This window comes from Monodelphis domestica, chromosome 2 (assembly GCF_027887165.1).
Source record: "Monodelphis domestica isolate mMonDom1 chromosome 2, mMonDom1.pri, whole genome shotgun sequence".
NCBI classification, from domain to species: Eukaryota; Metazoa; Chordata; class Mammalia; order Didelphimorphia; family Didelphidae; genus Monodelphis; species Monodelphis domestica.
In genome coordinates, this window is record NC_077228.1 from 43,273,806 (window position 1) to 43,301,041 (window position 27,236).

General features: G+C 38.7%; 1 protein-coding gene across 1 annotated transcript in view; it reads left to right on the forward strand.

The window, feature by feature from the left end:
• The first annotated feature begins 462 nt into the window (after positions 1-462).
• Positions 463-27,236, forward strand: part of LOC130457080 (calcium-activated chloride channel regulator 1-like) — a 74,609-nt gene continuing 47,835 nt past the window's right edge. The window contains exons 1-5 of the mRNA XM_056815392.1: positions 463-575; positions 910-1,133; positions 23,991-24,131; positions 24,314-24,461; positions 25,495-25,600. Coding sequence (XP_056671370.1) covers positions 975-1,133; positions 23,991-24,131; positions 24,314-24,461; positions 25,495-25,600 — 554 coding nt within the window. The 5' untranslated portion in view covers positions 463-575; positions 910-974. The remainder of the gene's footprint in view (positions 576-909; positions 1,134-23,990; positions 24,132-24,313; positions 24,462-25,494; positions 25,601-27,236) is intronic.

The window sequence follows — 27,236 nt, forward strand, 5'->3', positions numbered from 1 at the left end:
ACATGTAATTGAGAAAACAGAATATTAAAAAACCAATCCTCCAGTTTCTGGGAATTAGGCAAGACTGGATTCATAGTTTATTCAGGTTAGATCTTTCTTTCAACATCTGGGAATGTAAGGAATGCAAGTGACTAAAAAGTATATCAACAAAATGAATATTTGCTTTGTACTCTTTTTGTTCAAGATGGTCAGGGTTGGAGGCAAGTATTTTTAAAGTACCATTAAACTTATTTCTGATTCACAACAAGGAAGAAGTTGTATATTTTTAAAGGCATGACCCAAGTCCAGGGAAAGTTGAGGTGGATAATTTGAAGAGCACATAAATAGTAGCAGAAGGGGCAGGTTTTCTAGACAAGCCTTTGGCCTACTGTGAGGAAGAGATTGTAACACCAGTATGATTGGCAAACAAATTCAAGGAAATGGAAGCTTGAAGGAACTGTCAATCAAGGAGAAAAGGAAGGAAGATTCCAAAGAAGAATCTTGTCAAGGAGGCAGTTAAAAAAGCCAGCATCTGAAACTGGTCACTTCTCTTGGGCTCTGGATTCCTGGCTCGGGACTTCACCCTAAAAAGATTGGTACATAGCTCTGAAGAACCTTTTCGGTCCTCAACAATATCCCTTCAGGGACAAAGTAACTGTAGTTCCCAGTATTGAATCTCATAGAAGATTAGGGAGCCCCTAAATTCCCTCTTTCCTTCTCCCACCTCCCTAACTTCCCTTCTTGAAGAATAACCCCCTTTTCAGAAAGAGCCACAGTGTGAGAGTAGTCTTTTGGAAATTTCTGATAATCCTCACATTGATTAGAGCCCTTAGGGCCATCTGAGAGAGAGAGACAGGAAGTGTGTGTGGGGGGGGAGGGGGGAGAATCCTAACTGTCCCTCTAACCTAGTTCTTGGTGTCATCTCTCCAGCACTTTTCTGCTAACTGAAATATCGTAGTGAGGGTTCTTCTATGAAGAACTGGACATAGAGAATCATGGTGCCATTTAAGATGCCCATTTTGGTCCTTACCCTGTACCTGCTTCAGGGTACAGGTGCATCCCTCATTAAGCTGAATGGCAATGGCTATGAAGACGTGGTCATTGCAATTGACCCAAATGTACCAGAGGATGAAAAACTTATTCAGCAAATAGAGGTAAGAGAGGTTTTAAATGTTTGCTTTTCAGTTTTATTTGTATTTTGGAATGTGTGAGTGTGTGAGCGTGTGTGTGTGGTGTGTGTGTGTGTGTGTGTGTGTGTGTGTGTGTGTGTGTGTTTTAAGGGAGAATCTTTTATCACTATTTTTTAATGGTAATAGATCTGGAGATTCAGTTGGCTTGCAAGTTTCATATGAATTCACCATATGATGTAGTAAGCAAGAAAACTAATACAATCTTTAAAAAAATTTTATTGATATTTTTTGGTTTTATATTAATTAAATCAGATCTTTTCTCAGGAGTAATTAAGTATTATTAATGGTAAATTCTGAGTCCCCAGATGGCCCAGAAGACAAAGACAGAGCCATTTGGAAGAGTTTGGGGAGCGGTCTTGCCATCACTACCAGAAAGAATTGCCAATCCCTTCGTATTCCCATTCCTAGTTTGGGGATCTCACAACCCACAGAATGGGTGGTTCTTTGGTCCCTGTTAGAAGTCACCGTTATCATAGTTGCACTGGACAAGGCAAAGGGAATTCTGCTTTTACCTGGCAGGTGACTGGGGAATTCCATATTCTTCTCCACCCATGACAGAAACTGAAATGACTCCTCATGCTTGTTTTGTAGTTACTCATCTGTGTTCACTTTTCCCATGGCAGACAGAGTTCTTTCCGGACACAAACTGTTTGCCTTGTGCCTTTGGCTCCCCTGTGCCTAAGACAGTGCTTGACACATAAGTGATGCTTCAGAAATGCCTGTCCCCTAATGTAGGCATTTGAGATGACATTTATAGACCATTCTAAGGGTAGCTAGGGGATCCAGGGGATACAGTTCAGGGTCCAGATTCAGAAGGATTTGGGTTCAAATCCAGCTAGATATATGATACTAGCTTGCTTCGGCTTCTCACCTGTCAAAGGACCCAGAAAAGAAAATGGCAATCCATGCCAGTATCAATGCTAAGAAGACACTACATGGGGTTATGAAGAGTCAGACATGAATGAACAACTACAATAATCCTACTGGAAGTGGTCAGGTAGAAAGAGCAAGCATCAAACCTTCATTTTACAAATAAGGAAACAGAACCAGAAAGGCTAAGTGACTTCCCTCAGATAACACAGCTAATGGCAATCAAGCATTCCTTCACTGACACAGTGACACTTCTCAGGAGGCCAGGCTTCTTGTAAGGTTTCTTGTGGGTTCCTGAATTCCTTGGCTGGCCTGGTGAAGTCTCTGGACTCCTTGGACTAATGTTTGTAAATGCATAAAAATACAGAGGATTTCTATAAAGGAAAACAAAGCTTAGTGTAAATAGGGATGTGGTGTGGTTTTTTTCTCCTCCAAGTTCAGGGACCCTCTGAAATCTGAGCGCTCCACGTTTGAGGCTGCCATTTCTTCCAAGAGCCCCTGGGACTAAAAACAAAGAAGCAAAAAGATCCTGGGGACTGAGGAACATATTCAGAGAGAACTGACATCTTCAGAAACCTGGTTTGTTGTAGACTCAGTTCATTCTAGCTAAAAGAAGGAACTATCCAATGGCTCCAGAGCAAAAGACTGTCAGGAAGTAAAGAACATCCTGCAGCCTCCACCATTGCCACCTTCTCCACATTATCTGGATGGGCAGCATGCCCTTCTCAGAGGAGAAGGAGAGAGGGAGGGAGGACATCCAGAAGAGGGGAGAAGCTTCAGGAAAACAGCTGGGACCAGATTCACTCTCCCCAACCATGGCTGCAGTGGTAGAAATTATTCTGAAGCTGCCGTATAAGTAGTATAAAAGACTGTTCTGATGTTGGTGATGTGATGGGCTGCCTTCCTCTCTTTGCTGAAAATGATTTCTATAGAGCAAAAGCCCTTTGCACTCCCATAATTTATTCTAGATCCTGGACTCTGGAAAATTCATTCTTCCCACAGCAAGGATGGACTGTCTCCCTGAGTGGGCTCTATGTGCCCCTCTCCTTTCAGAAATGGACTGACTGGGGAGTAGCTGGGTAGCTTAATGGATTGAGAGCCAAGCCCAGAGATGTCAGGTCCTGGGTTCAAATCTAGCCTCAGATACTTCCTAGCTGTGTGACCCTGCGTGAGTCAATTAACCCCTATGGCCTATCACTTACCACTCTTGATTGATTCTAAGACAGAAGGTAAGGGTTTTTAAAAAAGAATTTATTGAGTCAATTTGTGCCTGTGGCTCAATGTATACATAAAATATATATATACACACACACACACACACACTGTTGGACTTAGAACCAGGGAGAGCTAGGTTCAAATCCTGCCTAAGACACTAGCTGAGTGACCCTGGGCACGTCACTCAACCTGTCTGACTCAGTTTTCTCATTTGTAAAACATAGAAAATAATAGCAACTACTGCCCAGGGTTGGGTGAAAATCAAATGAAAGACATGGCAGTCCCTGAGGACAGTCTAATGTTGAGACAACATACAAAGTATGTACAAACTATATATGGGATGGACAGGCAAAAAATAGTGAGAAGGTAAGCATGGACCCGGACTTGGGAAGATACTAGTTGTGTGACCCTAGGCTAGTCACTTAACCCCTATTTGCCTCAGTTTCTAATCTGTAAAATGAGAAGACAATGGAGAAAGAAATGGCACTCCAGTAACTTTGACAAGAAAACTGTAAGGACAAGTCTATGGAGTCATGAAGAGCTGGAAACAACTGAGAGAATGAATAAATGGCAACTAGAATTAGTAGAGAATTTGGACAGAATTCTTATAGAAGGTGGGAAATTACCTGGGACATGAAGGAAGCAGTCAGAAGACATAAATGAGGAAGGAGAACATCCCATAAATGAAGTATATCATGTGAACTTTAATAGATATAAAGCACTTTACAAACTTTTTTTAAGTTTTTTTTTATTATATTTTATTTGATCATTTCCAAGCATTATTCATTAAAGACAAAGATCATTTTCTTTTCCTCCCCCAACCCCCCAGCCGATGTGTAATTCCACTGGGTATCATATGTGTCCTTGATTCGAACCCATTGCCATGTTGTTAATATTTGCATTAGAATGTTCCCTTAGAATCTCTCCTCTGTCATGTCCCCCCAAACGCTGTAGTCAGGCAGTTGCTTTTCCTTGGTTTTTCTATTCCCATAGTTTATCCTTTCCTTATGAATGGTGTTTTTTCTCCTAGATCCCTGCAGATTGTTCAGCCTCTGTGTACAATGTTCTCCTGGTTCTGCTCCTCTCATTCTGCATCACTTCCTGGAGGTCGTTCCAGTCTCCATGGAATTCCTCCACTTTATTATTCCTTTGAGCACAATAGTATTCCATCACCAACATATACCACAATTTGCTCAACCAATTGATGGACATCCCCTTGTTTTCCAGTTTTTGGCCACCACAAAGAGTGCAGCTATGAATATTCTTATACAAGTCTTTTTCCTTATTATCTTTTTGGGGTACAGACCCAGCAGTGCTATGGCTGGATCAAAGGGTAGACATTCTTTTGTTGCCCTTTGGGCATAGTTCCAAATTGCCCTCGAGAATGGTTGGATGAGTTCACAACTCCACCAGCAATGAATTAATGTCCCCACTTTGCCACATCCCCTCCAGCATTCATTACTTTCCTTTGCTATCATGCTAGCCAGTCTGCTAGGTGTGAGGTCATACCTCAGAGTTGTTTTGATTTGCATCTCTCTGGTTATAAGAGATTTAGAGCACTTCTTCATGTGTTTATTAATAGTTTTGATTTCTTTATCTGAGAACTGCCTATACATGTCCCTTGCACATTTATCAATTGAAGAATGCCTTGGTTTTTTGTGCAATTGATTTCAGCTCTTTATAAATTTGAGTAATTAAAGCTTTGTCCGAGGTTTCTATGAAGATTTTTCCCCCCCTATTTGTTCTTTCTCTTCTGATTTTAGTTACATTGGTTTTGTTTGTACAAAAACTTTTTAATTTGATGTAGTCAAAATTATTTATTTTACATTGTGTGATTCTTTCTATGTCTTGCTTGGTTTTAAAGTTTTTCCCCTCCTAAAGGTCTGACATGTATACTATTCTGTGTTTACCCAATTTACTTATGGTTTCCTTCTTTATGTTTAAGTCATTCACCCATTTTGAATTTATCTAGGTGTAGGGTGTGAGGTGTTGATCCATTCCTAATCTCTCCCACACTGTCTTCCAATTTTCCCAGCAGTTTTCATTGAATAATGGATTTTTGTCCCAAAAGCTGGGATCTTTGGGTTTATCGTATACTGTCTTGCTGAGATCGCTTTCCCCCAGTCTATTCCACTGATCTTCCTTTCTGTCTCTTAGCCAGTACCAAATTGTTTTGATGACTGCTGCTCTATAATATAGTTTAAGGTCTGGGACTGCAAGGCCCCCTCATATGTAGTTTTTTTCATTATTTCCCTGGATATCCTTGATCTTTTGTTATTCCAAATGAATTTTGTTATGGTTTTTTCTAAATCAGTAAAGAAATATTTTGGGGGTTGAATGGTTATAGCACTGAATAGATAAATAAGTTTGGGTAGGATGGTCATTTTTATTATATTGGCTCATCCTATCCATGAGCAGTTAATGTTTTTCCAATTGCTCAAGTCTAAGTTTTAGATGTGTGGATAGTGTTTTGTAGTTTTGTTCATATAGTTCTTGTGTTTGTCTCGGGAGGTAGATTCCTAGGTATGTTATTTTGTTTAAGGTGATTTTGAATGGGATTTCTCTTTCTAGTTTTTGCTGCTGAGTTATGTTGGAGATATATAGAAAAGCTGATGACTTAGGTGGGTTTATTTTGAATCCTGCAACTTTGCTAAAGTTGTTGATTATTTCAATTAGCTTTTTGGTTCAATCTCGAGGATTCTTTAAGTAGACCATCATGTCATCTGCAAAGAGTGATAACTTGGTCTCCTCCTTGCCTATTTTGATGACTTCAATTTCTTTTTCTTCTCTAATTGCTACTGCTTGTGTTTCCAGTACAATGGTAAATAGTAGAGATGATAATGGACATCCTTGTTTCACTCCAGATCTTATTGGGAATGCACCTAGTTTATCCCCATTGCAGATGATATTAGCTGATGGTTTTAGATATATACTGTTTATTATTTTTAGGAACATCCCTTTTATTCCTTTGCTTTCTAGTGTTTTTAATAGGAATGGGTATTGTATTTTATCGAAGGCTTTTTCTGAGTCTATTGAGATAATCATGTGGTTCTTGTTGGTTTGCTTGTTGATGTAGTCAATTATATGGATGGTTTTCCTAATATTGAACCAGCCCTGCATCCCTGGTATACATCCTTCTTGATCATGGTGGATAACCCTTCTTATCACTTGCTGGAGTCTTTTTGCTAGTATCCTATTAAAGATTTTTGCATCTATATTCATTAGGGAGATTGGTCTATAGTTTTCTTTCTCTGTTTTTGACCTGCCTGGTTTTGGAATCAGTACCATGTTTGTGTCATTAAAGTAGTTTGGTAGAACTCCCTCTTTGCTTATTATGTCAAATAGTTTGTATAGTATTGGGATTAACTGTTCTCTGAATGTTTGATAGAATTCACTGGTGAATCCATCAGTCCCTGGGGATGTTTTCTTAGGAAGTTCTTTGATGGCTTGTTGGATTTCATTTTCTTTGTTTTTTTTTTTTTTAATTTTTAAACATTATTTTATTTGGTCGTTTCCATACATTATTCACTGGAAACAAAGATCATTTTCTTTTCCTCCCCTTCCCTCCCTCCCCCACCTATCCCTCTCCCATAGCCGACTCACGATTCCACTGGTTATCACATGTGTTCTTGACTCGAACCCATTTCCCTGTTGTTGGAATTTGCATTATAGTGTTCATTTAGAGTCTCTCCTCAGTCTTATCCCCTCCAACCCTGTAGTCAGGCAGTTGCTTTTCATCGCTGTTTTTACTCACACAGTTTATCCTCTGCTTGTGGGTAGTATTTTTTAGATCCCTGCAGCTTGTTCAGGGACATTGCAATGATACTAATGGAGAAGTCCATCACCTTCAATTGTACCACAGTGTATCAGTCTCTGTGTACAATGTTTTTTTTGGTTCTGTTCCTTTCGCTCTGCATCACTTCCTGGAGGTTGTTCCAGTCTCCATGGAATTCCTCCACTTTATTATTCCTTTTAGCACAATAGTATTCCATCACCAACATATACCACAATTTGTTCAGCCAATCCCCAATTGACGGGCATCCCCTCGTTTTCCAATTTTTGGCCACCACAAAGAGTGCAGCTATGAATATTCTTGTACAAGTCTTTTTCCTTATTATCTCTTTGGGGTACAAACCCAGCAGTGCTATAGCTGGATCAAAGGGCAGACAGTCTTTTATCTCCCTTTGGGCATTGTTCCAAATTGCCCTCCAAAATGGTTGGATCAATTCACAACTCCACCAGCAATGAATTAATGTCCCCACTTTGCCAAATCCTCTCCAGCATTCATTACTTTCCATAGCTGTCATGTTAGCCAATCTGCTAGGTGTGAGGTGATACCTCAGAGTTGTTTTGATTTGCATCTCTCTAATTATAAGAGGTGTAGAGCACTTTTTCATATGCTTATTAATAGTTTTGGTTTCTTTGGCTGAGAACTGGCTGTTCATGTCCCTTGCCCATTTACCAATTGGACAATGGCTTGATTTTTTGTACAATTGATTTAGTTCTTTATAAATTTGAGTAATTAAACCTTTGTCAGAGGTTTTTATGAAGATTGTTTCCTAATTTGTTGCTACCCTTCTGATTTTGGTTACATTGGTTTTGTTTGTACAAAAACTTTTTAGTTTGATGTAATCCAGATTATTTATTTTGCATTTTGTAACTCTTTCTAATTCTTGCTTGGTTTTGAAGTCTTTCCCTTCCCAAAGCTCTGACATGTATACTATTCTGTGTTCGCCTAATTTTCTTATAGTTTCCTTCTTTATGTTCAAGTCATTCACCCATTTTGAATTTATCTTGGTGTAGGGTGTGATGTGTTGATCTAAACCTAATCTTTCCCACACTGTCCTCCAATTTTCCCAGCAGTTTTTATGAAATAGTGGATTTTTGTCCCAAAAGCTGGGATCTTTTGGTTTGTCATATACTGTCTTGCTGAGGTTGCTTGCCCCCAGTCTATTCCACTGATCCTCCTTTCTGTCTCTTAGACAGTACCAAATTGTTTTGATGACCGCTGCTTTATAATATAGTCTGAGATCTGGGACTGCAAGACCCCCTTCCTTTGTATTTTTTTTTTCATTATTTCCCTGGATATCCTTGATCTTTTGTTCTTCCAAATGAACTTTGTTATTGTTTTTTCTAAATCAGTAAAAAAAAAATTTTGGAAGTTCCATGGGTATGGCACTAAATAGAGAGATGAGTTTGGGTAGGGTGGTCATTTTTATTATATTGGCTCGTCCTACCCATGAGCAGTTAATGTTCTTCCAATTGTTCAAGTCTAGTTTTAGTTGTGTGGAAAATGTTTTGTAGTTGTGTTCATATAGATCCTGTGTTTGTCTGGGGAGGTAGATTCCTAGGTATTTTATTTTGTCTAAGGTAATTTTGAATGGGATTTTTCTTTCTAGTTCTTGCTGCTGAGCTGTGTTGGAATTACATAGAAATGCTGATGACTTATGTGGGTTTATTTTGTATCCTGCAACTTTGCTAAAGTTGTTGCTTATTTCGATTAGCTTTTTGGTTCAATCTCTAGGATTCTTTAAGTAGACCATCATGTCATCTGCAAAGAGCGATAACTTGGTCTCCTCCTTGCCTATTTTGATGCCTTCAATTTCTTTTTCTTTAATTGCTACTGCTAGTGTTTCTAATACAATGTCAAATAGTAGAGATTATAATGGACATCCTTGTTTCACTCCTGATTTAATGGGAATAGATTTAGTTTATCCCCATTGCAGATGATATTAGTTGATAGTTTTAGGTATATATTGTTCATTATTTTTAAGAATGACCCTTTTATTCCTATGCTTTCTACTGTTTTTAGTAGGAATGGGTGTTGTATTTTATCACAGGCTTTTTCTGCATCTATTGAGATAATCATGTGGTTCTTGTTGGTTTGCTTGTTGATGTGGTCAATTATGTGGATAGTTTTCCTAATGTTGAACCAGCCCTGCATCCCTGGTATAAATCCTACTTGATCATGGTGGATGATCCTTCTGATCACTTGCTGGAGTCTTTTTGCTAGTATCCTATTTAAGATTTTTGCATCTATATTCATTAGGGAGATTGGTCTATAATTTTCTTTCTCTGTTTTTGGCCTGCCTGGCTTTGGAATTAGTACCATGTTTGTGTCATAAAAGGAGTTTGGTAGAACTCCCTCTTTGCTTATTATGTGAAATAGTTTGTATAGTATTGGGATTAACCGTTCTCTGAATGTTTGATAGAATTCACTGATAAATCCGTCAGGCTCTGGGGATTTTTTCTTAGGAAGTTCTTTGATGGCCTGTTGGATTTCTTTTTCTGATATGGGAGTATTTATGAAAAGTATTTCTTCTTCTGTTAGTCTAGGCAACTTATATTTTTGTAAATATTCATCCATATCACCTAGGTTGGTATATTTATTGCCACATAGTTGGGTAAAGTAGTTTTTAATGATTGCCTTAATTTCCTCTTCATTGGAGGTGAGATCCCCCTGTTCATCCTTGATGCTGTTAATTTGCCTTTCTTCTTTCCTTTTTTTAATTAGATTAACCAGTACTTTGTCTATTTTGTCTATTTTTTCAAAGTACCAGCTTCTAGTCTTGTTTATTAGCTCAATAGTTCTGTCACTTTTGATTTTATTAATTTCTCCCTTAATTTTTAGGATCTCCAGTATGGTTTTCTTCTGGGGGTTTTTAATTTGTTTGTTCTCAAGTTTTTTGATTTACATTTCCAATTCCTTGATCTCTGTCCTCCCTAATTTGTTAATATATGCACTCAGGGATATGAATTTTCCTCTAAGTACTGCCTTGGCTGCATCCCATAATGTTTGAAAGGATGTTTCGCCGTTGTCATTTTCTTCAAGAAAATTATTAATTGTTTCTTTGATTTCTTCTCTAACTATCCGATTTTGGAGTATCATATTATTTAACTTCCAATTAATTTTTGATTTGGGTCTCCATGTACCCTTGCCGATCAATATTTTAATTGCCTTGTGATCTGAAAAGGCTGCATTTATTATTTCTGCTTTTCTGCATTTGAGTGCCATGTTTCTATGACCTAGTGTATGATCTATTTTTGTGAATGTGCCATGTGGTGCTGTAAAGAAGGTGTATTCTTTTTTGTCTCTATTTTTCTCCATATGTCTATTAACTCTAATTTTTCTAAGATTTCATTCACCTCTTTTACCTCTTCCTTGTTTATTTTTTGGTTTGATTTATCTAAATTTGATAGTGGTTGGTTCAAGTCTCCCACTAATATGGATTTACTGTCTATTTCCTCCTTCAATTCTCCTAGTTTCTCTATTAAAAATTTGGATGCTATACCATTTGGTGCATACATGTTGATTAGTGATATTTCCTCATTGTCTATACTCCCTTTTAGCAGAATATATTTACCTTCACTATCCCTTTTGATCAGGTCTATTTGTGCTTTGGCTTTGTCAGATATCATGATTGCAACTCCTGCCTTCTTTCTATCAGTTGAGGCCCAAAAGGTCTTACTCCAACCTTTAATTCTAATCTTGTGAGTGTCAACCCGTCTCATATGTGTTTCTTTGTTATGGTAGGATTTTGGGTTCTAATCCAATCTGCTATTTGTCTACGTTTTATGGGTGAGTTCATCCCATTCACATTCAAAGTTATGATTGTTATTTGTGGATTCGCTGGCATTTTGATATCTTCCCCTAGTTCTGACCTTTCTTCTTTAGCTTTCTCCTTTTGAACCAGTGATTTACTTTAGGTCAGTCCCCCTAGTCCCCTCCCTTGAATTGCTTCCCTTTCTAGCCCCTCCCTTTTTATGCTCCCTTCCCCTCCCCCTCTCCTTCCCTCCCTTTTTATATTCCCTCCCCCTCCCCCTCCTTAATTTTCCTTTCTTTCTTGTCCTAATGGATAAGATAGAATTCAGAATCTCACTGGATCTAGATGTTCTTCCCTCTCAGATTTGATTTCACTGAGAGTAAGGTTTAAGTAATTCCACTTCACACACTCTTCCTCTCCTCATATGAGAGTTCTTCCCCTCCCCTTCCCCTGTGTATCTTTATATGGGAAAGATTATTCTATCGAGTCCACCCCTATTTCTTGACGTTAATCTTAGTATTATCGACGGTTCCCCCCTCCCTTTTCCTTTCTTTTCCCCCACTTTCCCCAAATCTTATTAATGCCCCAATCTTTCCCCATGCATGTTTCTTCTAACTACTCTTATGATGCTACAATTTATGAGAGTTACACAAACATTTTCCCCACATATTAATATATATAATTTGATGGAAATGTAGTCCTTATAGAAAAGAGATTGACTTAAAGAAAAAGATAAGATTTATCTCCTTTTCCCTTTCTTTCATATTTACCTTTTCATGTTTCTCCTGCTTTCTGTGCTTGGATATCAAACTTTCCACAGAGCTCTGGTCTTTTCTTAGCAAATGCTTGGAAATCTTCTATTTTGTTGAATGCCCATACTTTCCCCTGGAAGTATATGGTCAGTTTTGCTGGGTAGTTGATTCTTGGTTGGAGACCCAGCTCTCTTGCCTTTCTAAATATCGTGTTCCATGTTTTGTGGTCTCTCAGTGTGTTAGCCGCTAAGTCGTGTGTGATACTTATGGGAGCCCCCTTATATCTGAAGCTCCTCTTCTTGGCTTCTTGTAGGATTTTCTCCTTTCCTTAGAAGCTCTTGAATTTGGCAATTACATTCCTAGGGGTTGTCTTTTGGGGATTTAGTATAGAAGGTGTCCTATGAATCCTTTCTATTTCTATTTTGCCCCCTTGCTCCAGAATTTGGGGGCAATTTTCTTTTATGATCTCCTGTAGAATAATATCGAGTTTATTGTTTATCTCTGGTTTTTCTGGGAGACCATTAATTCGGGGGTTTTCTCTTCTCCCTCTGTTTTCGAGATCTGTGACCTTCTCAGTGAGATATTATATGTTTTCTTCTAATTCATTAATTTTTTGGGTTTGCTTTATTGATTCTTGCTGTTTTATCATCTCACTTTCTTTCATTTGCTTAATTCTGGTCATTAGGGACTGGTATTGCTTTTCAGGTTTATCTGCCCTTCTATTGGAGTCTTCCAGCTCTTTTTCTAAATGAGCATTCTTATCTATCAGACTGCTGATCTCTTTCTCCCATTTTTCTTTCCAGGTTTCCATCTTTTGGGTGAGCTCCAGTTTGAGACCTTCCGGAGCTTGTTGATAGTTTCCATTTTGGGAGGCATGTTCTGATTTTTTTTGGATTTCATCCTCATTCTCTTCTTTTCCTTGGGTACTTCCACCATAAAAGTTTTCAATAGTCAACTTTTCCCCTTTCTCCCTGGAGGCTTGATTTTGGGCCATGTGAGCCATCACTTTGGTGGATTTATTCCCCTTTCCTTTTTGGTCTGGGGTCTGGGTGATATAGGCGGGTTTTCTGTGAATTTAGGTTGCCTCAGACTAGTTCTTCCCAGCCTCTGAGGTTTCTTAGAGTGCGGGGCTCCTGATCACAGCCAAGCCGCCCAGGCGTTTAGCTCCGCCCAGATAATCAGCGCCTGGTCCACCCCTGGTGTTTAGCTCTTCCCGGAGCTCAGTGCATTCACCCCAAGTACAGCTCTGGGGGTCCCTGTCCTCAGTGCAGGATTCTCCTGTGAAACCACCTGAGACGTTCTTTCCTGGCAGTCCCCGGATCCCAAGAACCCTCGAGTGCCCCCCCCAGACAGAGACATTCCCCTTGTCTCTCTCTCACTCACTGTCCCAATGAGTGCTCCGGTAGCTCACTCTGGTTTGGGGGGGAGGTTGGAGGGGGGGGGGAGGGCAGCTCAGTTCACGTTTCTGTGCAAGCTTTCCCTCCTTCTTATTATAGTATGGAAATGTTCAAACCCCACATACCTTCACCTTTGTGGGATACTGGGGAATCCTTCTGTTCCTCCAGAGGTGATTTTTATGCTCCTTTGGTGTGGTCTATTTCATTTGGTGCCGGGGAGAGGATGCGTGTGGCTTCTAGATTGCAGCCATCTTTACCCAGAAGTCCCACTTTACAAACTTTAAAATACTATATAAATATCAGCACTTCTTAATATGTTATTACATTATTCTATTACGTTAGCCATGTAATTATTGTTTTTCTTTTGATGTTACTATATGTTTGGAGCCTAGGATAGTGTCTAGAACACACTAGTGACTTAATTAATGCTTCTGAGTAATGGATTTCTCAGGAAAGAATGGAGGCCAAAAAGTTTGGGGAACTGTTATGGTACAGTAGAGTGAGATTCCCGGCACAGGAAATTCTTGGTGAGAAATCTTCTTCTAGAAAAGTGCTCCTATTTTCTGTGAAAGAAAGGAATAATGCAATGCAGGGAAAAGGGGATGTGTGGCAGAATAAGAAAAAGCCGATTTGGCTGGGAAGGCAAGGGGCAGAATGCAGGAGGAGAATTTGAAATTCTGTTGTAGTGTTCTGACACAATTCACGTACAGCCAGGAGGACAGTGTGAGGAGGGAGATGGTCTCAGCGGTCGGACTTAGCTCTCTCTCTACTCCTGATCTCAAAGCTCCTCCTTTGGGTTATGTATCCCTGGGAGCTTCAGGCAGCAATTCCTTCATGCCAGAGACATCTTTGGACTCCTGTGAAGACTATAAACACCATCTTGACACCTTCAGGGTGCTACTTTACCTCTGCTATCATCAACCTGAACTTGTGGTGACCTGATCTGTCTGGCCACTAGTTCCTTATGCGACTACCAGATTTGTACTTCATTAAAGACTTTTTGTTGGTGGGCACAGCCTACATAGTTAGATAGAAACATTGGAAAAGAGAGAGAGAGGAAGTGAGTGTGGGTCAGAGGGATCTGGGACAGATAGATTTTAAAAGCCATGGGGATAGCTCAGTGGATTGAGGGCCAGGCCTTGAGATGGGAGGTCCTAGGTTCAAATCTGGCTTCAGACACTTCCCAGCCCTTACCACTCAGTATTGATTCAAAGACTAAAGATTTGGGGTAAAAAAAAACAAAAGCATAGGGAACTGCCTAGCCTACCATGCTTCCCAAACTCCTAATTATCCACTTTAATAAATCTACTGTTGTTTAAGAGAAGAACTCAGGTCCCATTTGTTAGAGCTCCAGATCTCAGGGTAGTCATTTTGCCCTTAGTATAGGGAGGAGCAGCTACTACAACCTTTACAAAGCTTTTGTAAGAGTAAAAGTACCATCTTACATCTTCATTGTCCTATAACCCTTTGTTACTGTGGTAAAAACAATGGATCCCCATCTCAGATTGTTTGAATGGACAAAAATCACAGAATTACAAAGAAAATCATCTATAATTAAATTTAGTTATCAAAATATTAAAAACAAATGCACAGACCTTAGATAAGAACCCCTGATCACCCAATACAGATCAGCAATTGCTCTCACATTAAGAATTTGTTTGGGATACATAGATTAAACAACTAGAAGAAGGTCACACAAGCAAGTGTCCCCTTCTCAAGCTAGCTAGAAGGGTCAGGGCTCCCCTTTCTCAAAGTACCCTGAGTGCACTGGGCAACTCCTTGCATATATTCGATATTCCCTTATTATAATTCTTTGAAAATATAGCTCTTCCCCAACCTCTAGATTGTAAATTCCTAAATAGCAGGATCTCTATTGGATCCATCTTTCTATCCTCAGTGGTGTTTTGCAAACATTAGGTACCTCTATTATTTAACATTGTACTAGCAGTAGCAATCAGAGAAGAAAAAGAAATTGAAGGTATTAAAATTGGCAATAAGAAGACCAAGCTATCACTCTTTGCAGATGATACGATAGTCCACTTAAAGCATCCCAGAGAATCGACCAAAAAGCTAGTCAAAATAATCAACAACTTTAGCAAAGTTGCAGGATACAAAATAAACCCACATAAGTCATCAGCATTTCTATATATCTCCAATCCATCTCTGCAGCAAGAATTAGAAAGAGAAATTCCATTTAAAATCACCCTAGACAATATAAAATACTCAGGAATCTATCTGCCTAGACAAACACAGGAACTATATGAGCACAACTACAAAACACTCTCCACACAATTCAAACTAGATCTAAACAATTGGAAAAACATTGATTGCTTGTGGGTTGGACGAGCTAATATAATAGAAATGACAATCCTACCCAAATTAATTTATTCATTTACTGCCATACCCATTGAACTACCAAAAAAACTTCTTTGTGAAATTAGAAAACAACACAACAAAGTTCATTTGGAAGAAAAAAAGATCAAGATATCCAGGTAAATCATGCAAAAAAAAATGCAAAGGAAGGAGGACTTGCAATCCCAGATCTCGAACTATAGTATAAATCAGTAGTTATCAAAACAATTTGGTACTGGCTAAGGGACAGAAAGGAGGATCAGTGGAATAGACTTGGGGTAAATGACCTCAGCAAGACAGTCTATGATAAACCCAAAGATCCCAGTTTTGGAGACCAAAACCTACTTTTTGATAAAAAACTGCTGGGAAAATTGGAAGACAGTATGGGAGAGATTAGGTTTGGATCAACATCTCACACCCTACACCAAGATAAACTCAGAATGTGTGAATGACCTGAATATAAAGAAGGAAACTATAAGCATATTAGGCAAACACAGAATAATATATTTGTCAGATCTTTGGGAAAGGAAAGACTTTAAAACCAAGCAAGAGCTAGAAAAATCACAAAATGTAAAATCAATAATTTTGATTATATCAAATTAAAAAGTTTTTGTACAAACAAAATTAATGCATCCAAAATTAGAAGGGAAGCAACAAATTGGGAAACACTCTTCATTACAGAAAACCTCTGACTAAGGTATAATTACTCAAATTTATAAAGAGCTAAACCAGTTGTACAAAAAATCAAGCTATTCTCCAATTGAAAAATGGGCAAGGGACATGAATAGGCAATTTTCATTTAAATTCATTAAAGAAATCAAAACTATTAATAAACCCATGAAAAAGTGTTCTAAATCTCTTATAATCAGAGAGATGCAAATCAAAACAACTCTGAAGTATCACCTCATCCCTAGCCGATTGGCTAACATGACACCAAGAAAAGTAATGAATCCTGGAGGGGATGTGCAAAAGTGGGGACATGAATGCATTGCTGGTGGAGTTGTGAATTGATCCAGCCATTCTGGAGGGCAATTTGAAACTATGCCCAAAGGGTGATAAAAGACTGTCTGCCCTTTGATCCAACCATTGCAATGCTGGTTTGTACCCCAAAGAGATAATAAGGAAAAGACTAGTACAAGAATATTCATATCTGCACTCTTTGTGGTGGCCAAAAATTGGAAAATGAGAGGATGCCCTTCAATTGGGGAATGGCTGAACAAATTGTGGTATATATTGGTGATGGAATACTATTGTTCTCAAAGGAATAATAAAGTGAAGGAATTCCATTGGAACTGCAACAACCTCCAGGAATTGATGCAGAGTGAAAGGAGCAGAACCAGGAGAACATTGTACACAGAGATCGATACCCTGTGGTACAATTGAGTGTAATGGACTGCTCCATTAATGGCAATGCAGTGATCCTGAACAATTTGGAAGAATCTATGAGAAAACACACTGTCCATGTTCAGAGGAAAAACTGGGGGAGTAGAAACACCAAAGGAAAACAACTGCTTGATTACATGGGTTGAGGGGATATGGCTGGGGATGTAGACTCTAAATGAACATCCTAGTGCAAACACCAACAACATGGAAATAGGTTCTGATCAAGGACACATGTAATACCCAGTGGAATTGTGCATCATCTGGAGGAAGGTTGGGGGGAAGGGAAGGAGGGAAAGAATATGACTCTTTTTTTTTTTAAAATATATTTTATTTGATCATTTCCAAGCATTATTCGTTAAAGACATAGATAATTTTCTTTTCCTCCCCCCCCAACCCCCATAGCCAACGCGTAAGTCCACTGGGCATTAGATGTTTTCTTGATTTGAACCCATTGCTTTGTTGATAGTATTTGCATTAGAGTGTTCATTTATAGTCCATCCTCTGTCATGTCCCCTCAACCTCTGTATTCAGGCAGTTGCTTTTTCTCGGCGTTTCCACTCCCATAGTTTATCCTTTCCTTATGAATGGTGTTTTTTTCTCCTGGATCCCTGCAAGTTGTTCAGGGACATTACACCACCATTTATGGAGAAGTCCATTACGTTCGATTATACCACAGTGTATTAGTCTCTGTGTACAATGTTCTCCTGGTTCTGCTCCTCTCGCTCTGCATCACTTCCTGGAGGTTGTTCCAGTCTCCATGGAACTTCTCCACTTTATTATTCCTTTTAGCACAATAGTATTCCATCACCAACATATACCACAGTTTGTTCAGCCATTCCCCAATTGATGGGCATCCCCTCGTTTTCCAGTTTTGGGCCACCACAAAGAGCGCAGCTATGAATATTTTTGTACAAGTCTTTGTGTCCATTATCTCTTTGGGGTACAGACCCAGCAGTGCTATGGCTGGGTCAAAGGGTAGATATTCTTTTGTTGCACTTTGGGCATAGTTCCAAATTGCCCTCCAGAATGGTTGGATCATTTCACAGCTCCACCAGCAATGAATTAATGTCCCTATTTTGCGACATCCCCTCCAGCATTCATTACTTTCCTTTGCTGTTATGTTAGCCAATCTGCTAGGTGTGAGGTGATACCTCAGAGTTGTTTTGATTTGCATCTCTCTGATTATAAGAGATGTAGAACACTTCTTCATGTGCTTATTAATAGTTTTGATTTCTTTATCTGAGAACTGCCTATCCATTTCCCTTGCCCATTTATCAATTGGAGAATGGCTTGATTTTTTGTACAATTGATTTAGCTCATTATAAATATGAGTAATTAAACCTTTGTCAGAGGTTTCTATGAAGATTTTTTCCCAATTTGTTGTTTCCCTTCTGATTTTAGTTACATTGGTTTTGTTTGTACAAAAGCTTTTTAGTTTGATGTAGTCAAAATTATTTATTTTACATTTTGTGATTCTTTCTATATCTTGCTTGGTTTTAAAGTCTTTCCCCTCCCAAAGGTCTGACATGTATACTATTTTATGTTTACCCAATTTACTTATGGTTTCCTTCTTTATGTTTAAGTCACTCACCCATTTTGAATTTATCTTGGTGTAGGGTGTGAGGTGTTGATCTATTCCTAGTCTCTCCCACACTGTCTTCCAATTTTCCCAGCAGTTTTTATCGAATAGTGGATTTTTGTCCCAAAAGCTGGGATCTTTGGGTTTATTGTATACTGTCTTGCTGAGGTCGCTTTCCCCCAGTCTATTCCACTGATCTTCCTTTCTGTTTCTTAGCCAGTACCAAATTGTTTTGATGACTGCTGCTTTGTAATATAGTTTTAGGTCAGGGACTGCAAGGCCCCCATCATGTGTGGTTTTTTTCATTATTTCCCTGGATATCCTTGATCTTTTGTTCTTCCAAATGAACTTTGTTATAGTTTTTTCTAAATCAGTGAAGAAGTATTTTGGTAGTTCAATGGGTATGGCACTAAATAGATAAATAAGTTTGGGTAGGATGGTCATTTTTATTATATTGGCTCGTCCTATCCATGAGCAGTTAATGTTTTTTCCATTTGTTCAAGTCTAGTTTTAGTTGTGTGGCGAGTGTTTTGTAGTTGTGTTCATATAGTTCCTGTGTTTGTCTTGGGAGATAGATTCCTAGGTATTTTATTTTGTCTAAGGTGATTTTGAATGGGATTTCTCTTTCTAGTTCTTGCTGCTGAGCTGTGTTGGAGATATATAGAAAAGCTGATGATTTATGTGGGTTTATTTTGTATCCTGCAACTTTGCTAAAGTTGTTGATTGTTTCAATTAGCTTTTTGGTTGAATCTCTAGGATTCTTTAAGTAGACCATCATGTCATCCGCAAAGAGTGATAACTTGGTCTCCTCCTTGCCTATTTTGATGCCTTCAATTCCTTTATCTTCTCTAATTGCTACTGCTAGTGTTTCTAATACAATGTCAAATAGTAGAGGTGATAATGGGCATCCTTGTTTCACTCCTGATCTTATTGGGAATGCATCTAGTTTATCCCCATTGCAGATGATATTAGCTGTTGGTTTTAGATATATACTGTTTATTATTTTTAGGAATGACCCTTCTATTCCTATGCTTTCTAGTGTTTTTAATAGGAATGGGTGTTGTATTTTATCAAAGGCTTTTTCTGCATCTATTGAGATAATCATGTGGTTCTTGCTAGTTTGCTTGTTGATGTGGTCAATTATGTGGATGGTTTTCCTAATGTTGAACCAGCCCTGCATCCCTGGTATACATCCTACTTGATCATGGTGAATGATCCTTCTGATCACTTGCTGGAGTCTTTTTGCTAGTATCCTATTTAAGATTTTTGCATCTATATTCATTAGGGAGATTGGCCTATAGTTTTCTTTCTCTGTTTTTGACCTGCCTGGTTTTGGAATCAGTACCATGTTTGTGTCGTAAAAGGAGTTTGGTAGAACTCCCTCTTTGCTTATTATGTCAAATAGTTTGTGTAGTATTGGGATTAACTGTTCTCTGAATGTTTGATAGAATTCACAGGTGAATCCATCAGGCCCTGGGGATTTTTTCTTAGGAAGTTCTTTGATGGCTTGTTGGATTTCAATTTCTGATATGGGATTATTTAGGAATTCTATTTCCTCTTCTGTTAGTCTAGGCAGTTTGTATTTTTGTATATATTCATCCATTTCTCCTAAATTGGTGTATTTATTGCCATATAATTGGGCAAAGTAATTTCTAATGATTGCCTTAATTTCCTCTTCATCAGAGGTGCTGTCCCCCTTTTCATCTTTAATGCTGTGAATTTGCTTTTCTTCCTTCCTTTTTTTAATTAGATTGACCAGTACCTTGTCTATTTTGTTTGTTTTTTCAAAGTACCAGCTTCTTGTCTCATTTATTAAATCAATAGTTCTATCACTTTCGATTTTATTAATTTCTCCCTTAATTTTTAGGATTTCTAATTTGGTTTTCTGCTGGGGGTTTTTAATTTGATCGCTTTCCAGTTTTTTCATTTGCATTTCCAATTGATTGATCTCTGCTCTCCCTTGTTTGTTAATATAAGCATTCAGGGATATGAATTTACCTCTGATTACTGCTTTGGCTGCATCCCAAAAGGTTTGAAAGGATGTTTCGCCATTGTCATTTTCCTCGATGAAATTATTAATTGTTTCTATGATTTCTTCTTTAACTAAACGGTTTTGGAGTATCATATTGTTTAATTTCCAATTGGTTTTAGATTTGGTTTTCCATGTACCATTACTAATCATTATTTTTATTGCCTTGTGATCTGAGAAGGCTGCATTCATTATTTCTGCTTTTCTGCATTTGTGTGCTATGTTTCTGTGACCTAATGTATGGTCAATTTTTGTGAATGTGCCATATGGTGCTGAGAAGAAGGTGTATTCCTCTTTATCCCTATTTATTTTTCTCCATATGTCTATTAATTCTAATTTTTCTAAGATTTCATTCACTTCTTTTACCTCTTTCTTATTTATTTTTTGATTTGATTTATCTAAATTTGATAATGGTTGGTTTAAGTCTCCCACTAGTATGGTTTTACTGTCTATTTCTTCCTTCAATTCTCCTAGTTTCTCCATTAGAAATTTGGGTGCTATATTATTTGGTGCATACATATTGATTAATGATATTTCCTCATTGTCTATAGTCCCTTTTAACAAAATATAATTACCTTCCCTATTCCTTTTGATCAGGTCTATTTTTGCATTGGCTTTATCGGATATCATGATTACCACTCCTGCCTTCTTTCTATCAGTTGAAGCCCAGAAGGTCTTACTCCATCCTTTAATTCTGACCTTGTGGGTGTCAACCCGCCTCATGTGTGTTTCTTGAAGACAACATATGGTAGGGTTTTGGATTCTAATCCATTCTGCTATTCGTCTACATTTTATGGGTGAGTTCATCCCATTCACGTTCAAAGTTATGATTGTCATTTGTGGACTCCCTGGCATTTTGATTGCCTTCCCTAATTCTAACCTATTCTTCTTCGGCTCTACCTTTTAGTCCAGTGATTTACTTTGAAACAGTCCCCCTTGTCCCCTCCCTTGATGTTTCCCTTTTTAGTCCCTCCCTTTTTGTTCCCTCCCCTTCCCCCCTCTCTTTCCCTCCCTTTTTGTTCTCCCTCTCCCCCTCCCCCCCTTGGTTTTCCCTTCTCCTTACCCTTATTGGGTAAGATAGAATTCAAGATCCCAATGGATCTGGATGTTTTTCCCTCTCAGAGTTGATTTCCCTGAGATTGAGGTTTAAGTAAACCCCCCCCCTCTCTTCCTCTCCTTCTTATAGGAGTTTTCTTCCCCTCCCCTTCCCATATGAATCTTTGTTTGAGAATGATTATTCTATTTGGTCTTTCTTTACCCCCTATTTATACATTACATTTTCCCCACATATTAGTATACATAGGTTGATATAAATGTAGTCCTTATAGAAGAGAGTTTGAGTAAAAGAAGAAGATAACATTTTCCCCTTTCCTTAATATTTACCTTTTCAGGTATTCCTTGCTCTTTGATTTTCGGTATCAAACTTTCCACAGAGCTCTGGTCTTTTCTTTGCAAAAAGTTGGAAGTCTTCTATTTTGTTGAATGCCCATACTTTCCCTTGGAAGTATATAGTCAGTTTTGCTGGGTAGCTGATTCTTGGTTGGAGACCCAGCTCTCTTGCCTTTCTGAAGATCATGTTCCATGCCTTACGATCATTCAGAGTAGAACTTGCAAGGTCTTGTGTGACCCTGATTGGCATTCCTTTATATCTAAATTGTCTTTTTCTGGCTTCCTGTAGGATTTTTTCTTTTGTTTGATAGCTTTGGAATTTGGCAATTACATTCCTGGGAGTTGTCTTTTGGGGGTTTAGTGTAGAAGGTGTTCTGTGAGCTCTGTCAGTGGCTGTATTGCCCCCTTGTTCTTGAATCTCTGGGCAATTTTCTTTGATTATATCTTGTATCACCATGTCCAGTTTGGTGTTTATTTCTGGCTTTTCTGGGAGTCCAATTATTCTTAAATTATCCCTTCTCCCTCTATTTTCCAGATCTATCACCTTGTCGCTGAGATATTTTATGTTCTCTTCTAATTTCTTGGTATTTTGGCTTTGCTTTATTGATTCTTGCTCTTTTACACGATCGTTGTCTTCCAGCTGCCTGATTCTGGCCTTTAAAGCCTGGTTTTCTTTTACAGTTTGGTCAAACTGGTTTTGTAGATGCGTGAATTTCTTTTGCATTATTTCCAACTTTTCCTCCCAGAAGGCTTCCATCTTTTTGGTCATTTCTGATTCAAATTCTTCATAGGTTTGTGGAGAGTTTCCATTTCCTTTGGACGGTTTTGGAGCATTTTCTTTTATATTATCTTCTATCTGCTCTGTATTTTGTATTTTGGCTCCATAGAATGTGTCCAAAGTCGCCCCTTTCTTCTTATTTTTCTTGGTATTTTGGGGCTTTTGTGCTTCTGTGGAGTTTGTCATCTCTGAATGTGGAGGATTGGCTTTTCTTGTCTCTGTCTGGTGTTCAGAGGCTTTAGTCCTGGGCAGATGGTTCTATGACTTTCCCTGGGTTAAACTGAATATGCCTCACTGGAACTGGAATGGAAGGGTCGGACCACGTTGCTTTCAGGAAGTTGCCTTCAGAATCGCTGGCCATGAGGCTGTTTCGTTGGCCTGTGGGGGGATGGGCTGCAGCTAACCCAAGCTCCGAGAGCAAGGACTTTCACTGAGACTTGGATAGCAGGATCCAGCCCGTGAGGCTGTCTTGCCCGCCCTGAGGGTTGCTGTTGTTTCGACCAGCTCTCTGCAGCGGAAGCCCCAGGCAGTAACTTTCACCGGGACTGTAGAAGGCCCTGAGGGTTCTGCTCTCAGAGCCCAGCCGGCAGGGCTGCGGCTTCCGGGAGCCTTGGACTCTGCGCTCCTACCCCTGAGGTCCGAGGGATCTCGGGTTCTGGCTTTTGAGGGGAGCCGTACCTTTTGAACCGGGTCTAGGTCCAGGAGGAGGGTTCCCAGGGTCTGTGCTGTTGATCGTTTTGAATTTCGGCGCCTTAGGAGCTTATAGTTTGAGATCGGTCGGGAAGGGTTTTCCGGAGATCTGAACTTGAGCTTTCTCTAAGCTGCCATCTTAACCGGAAGTCAGAATATGATTCTTGTAACCAAGGAATAATGTTCTAATTTGACTAAATAACAAAATAAAACAAACAAGCAATCAAGAAATTACCTGGGGGGCAGCTGGGTGGCTCAGTGGATTGAGAGTCAGGTCTAGAGAAAGGAGGTCTTAGGTTCAAATCTGGCTTCAGACACTTCCCAGCTGTGTGACCCTGGGAAAGTCACTTAACCCCCATTGCCTAGCCCTTTCCATTCTTCTGCCTTGGAGCCAATACACACTATTGGCTCCAAGACAGAAGGTAAGGGTTTTTAAAAAAAGAAATTACCTATAATTGACATGGTATACCCCTGATTCTTAGTAGGTTTGTATATGGGATTAAGTCTATGTGAGTATGTATTTAACATAAGGGGATACAGTAGGGGCCAAGGTTAGACTGGAATGCTTCTTATCACCTTGGTGCTGGGTATGGATGGTTGGGGTCAGTGAAGAGGGGCATGTGTACTCTGGCTTCTTCCTAAACAACATGTATGACCAGCACACTAACAAAATAATAGTGTAAGTCAGAAGGAACAGTACAAGCATCTTCACATTTCCCCATTTTCCCTTGATTAAAATAGTATGGCCATTTTGTAGCATCAGTATTCATTGTGGAGGTAAATAACTAGTTGTTCATTTCTCCATTAGCTGTCAAGCATTCTGATGGACTTCTTTTCCCATAGGACATGATCTCAGAGGCATCAACTTACTTATATAGAGCGACAGAAAAAAGATTTTACTTCGAAAGCGTTTCCATCTTGATTCCCAAGACATGGCAGCCAAAATCAGATTATGAGAAACCAAAACATGAGACCTACAAAAATGTAAGATCCTCTAGTTCTTAATATTATTAAACCATCACTGTGACCTAAAACTTGTTTAAATAAATAATTCTCTAATATTTAATGAAAATTTTCCTGGATATTTTAATCCAAATACCAAGAGTTTTTATTATTATTATTATTATATACATATATATTTTTAAAACCTTTAAAAATATTTCTAGGCAGATATCATCATTGAAGTTCCTAATTCCCCAGGCAATGATATTCCACGAATTGACCAGTTTGGAAAATGTGGAGAGAGGGGAGAGAGAATTTATTTAACTCCTCGGATCATCCGGGGAGAAATGTTGAATGTATTTGGACCAAAAGGTATAGTTGCTAAGAGTAATATTTCATAAAATTTTCAGTATATTTAATAATCTAAATACCACAGCCTACACAGAATATGGTTCTCCTTATTTGAAAATGCTTTTTGAAATGCCCTCCCAATCTGTAAAAAAGAAATTTCGAGTATAATGCCCAAATATACATTAAATTACAAAGTCTATGTGTATATGAACATTGAGTTTTGGGATAAAGAAATCAAAGCTTTATAGAAATATATGAAAAATGCTCTAAGTGACTACAGATTAGAAAAATGTGAAGGAAGAGAGAAAAAAGGAGGAAGGAAGGAAGGAAAGGAAGGAAGGAAGGAAGGAAGGAAGGAAGGAAGGAAGGAAGGAAGGAAGGAAGGAAGGAAGGAAGGAAGGAAGGAAGGAAGGAAGGAAGGAAGGAAGGAAGGAAGGAAGGAAGGAAGGAAGGAAGGAAGGAATGGAGGGAGAGAGGGAGGGAGAGAGAGAGGAAGGGAGGGAGGGAGAGAGAGAGGGAGGGAGGGAGGAGGGAAAGGAGGGAGGAATGGAGGGAGGGAGGAAAGGAGGAAGGGAGGGAGGGAGGAAGGGAGGGAGGGATGAGAGAGAGGAAGGGAGGGAGGGAGGAAGGGAGGAGAGGAGGGAAGGAGGAATGGAGGAAGGGAGAGAGGAAGGGAGTGAGAGAGGGAGGGAGGAAGGGAGAGAGGAAAGGAGGGAGGGAGGGAGAAAGGGAGGAAGGGAGAGAGGAAGGAAGGGAGGGAGGGAGGGAGGGAAGGTGAAATGTAGGCAGGGAGGAATGGAGGGAGGGATGAAGGATTGGAGGGAGGGAGGAAGGGAAGGAGGGAGAGAGGGAGACAGAGAGGGAGGGAGGAATGGAGAGAGGCCTCATCAATAACCTGTTATGAGCCAGATAATATGTGTAATCACTTAGCCAGGCTAAGTGATTTACACATATTATTTCAGGGTCAAATGGGAGGCTTACTGAGGTGATACCCAACCAATCACTGAATTGTAGAAGTCATTATATTTTTTTTATTTTAAATATATTCCAACAGGTAAAGTTTTAGTTCATGAATGGGCCCATTTTCGATGGGGTGTATTTGAGGAATACAATGAAGACAATCCTTTCTACCAGTTTGATGGAAAAAATGTACCAGTAAAGTATGATTATCTTCTTTTAACATTTTGTGAATGTATGACATCAGACTGAAATAATATTCTCTTTTGGGGGGATAGGTAATTTTTTAAATTTTTAAATATTTTTTAATATTTTATTTTCCCCAGTTGACATTCATTTTTAAAAATTTTAAGTTCTAAATCCTCTCCCTCTGTCCTTTCTTACCCTCCCTCCCTCTGTGAGATGACAAACAATTTGATCTAAAATATATAGGTCACTTCATTTTGAATCAGCTCACGTAAGTCTTCTCAGGTTTTTATAAAATCATTCTTCTCATCACTTCTTATAGCACAATAGTATTCGATAATAATCATACCAAAACTTGCTCAGCCAATCCCCAATTAATAGACATCCCCTCAATTTCCAATTCTTTGCCTCCACAAAAAGGACTGCCATAAATACGTTGTGCAAAAATATCCTTGTCACTTTTTTAAAAGATTTCTTTGGGATACAGACATAGGAGTGGTATTGGTGAATCACAGGGTAGCCACAGTTTTCTGGCCCTGTGGGCATAGTTCCAAATTATTCTCCAAAATGGTCGTATCATTTCACAACTCCGTCAACAGTGCATTAGTGTCCTAATTTTCTCACCAAGAGTTTTTCATTTTCTTTTCTGTCCTATTAGCCAATTTGAAAGATATGAAGTGGTATCTTAAAGTTATTTTAATGTGCATTAATGATGCAGAGCATTTTTCCATAAGACTATAGATAACTTTAATTTCTCTATCTGAAAACTGCCTATTATAAACTTTGACCATTTATCAAGTAGGGAATGACTTGGAGCCTAATAATTTTAATTCAGTTGTCAATATATTTGAGAAATGAGTCTTTATCATATATTTACTGTAAAAATATTTTTCATGGCTTTCTGCTTTCCTTCTAATTTTGGCTGCACTCACTGGCCTTGCTTGTGCAAAAACTCTTCTATTTAATATAATCAAAAGTATCCATTTAACATCTTTTATTGCTCTCTATCTCAAGTGATCATAGATTCTTTTCTTAACCATCGATCTGATAGGTAAATTATTCCATGTGCTTCTGTTTTGCTTATAGTATCAGCCCCAATGTCTAAAGCATGTACCCATTTTAAATTTATTTTAGTATAGGGGCTGAGCTGTTGGTCTATGCTTAGTTTATGTCAAATTGTTTTCTAAAATTTTTTTTGTCAAATACTGAGTTCTCATCCCAAAAGCTTGGACGTTTTGAGTTTTTCAAACACTAGATTACTAGACATTTACTACTGTGTATTCTGGTCCTAATCTATTCTACAGGCTGACCACTCTATTTGCAGCCAAAACCAAATTTTTGGATACTTTCTGCTTCCCAATATAGTTGAGATTTGGTACAATAGCCTACAGTCACATTTCCCCCCATTGATTCCTTGACTATATCAAGACTTTTTGGTCTTCCATATACATTCTGTTATTTTCTTCTGGCTCTATCAAATAGTTTTTGCTGCATAAAATACGTAGCTTGATTGACATGGCAATAAAGTAAATTTATACAGGATTTCCATTTTTATGGTATTGACTCAACTTGACCATAAGCAATTAATATTTTTCCAATTTTTAATTTTGACTTTATTTGTACTAAAACTACTTTGTAATTGTGTTCATAGAG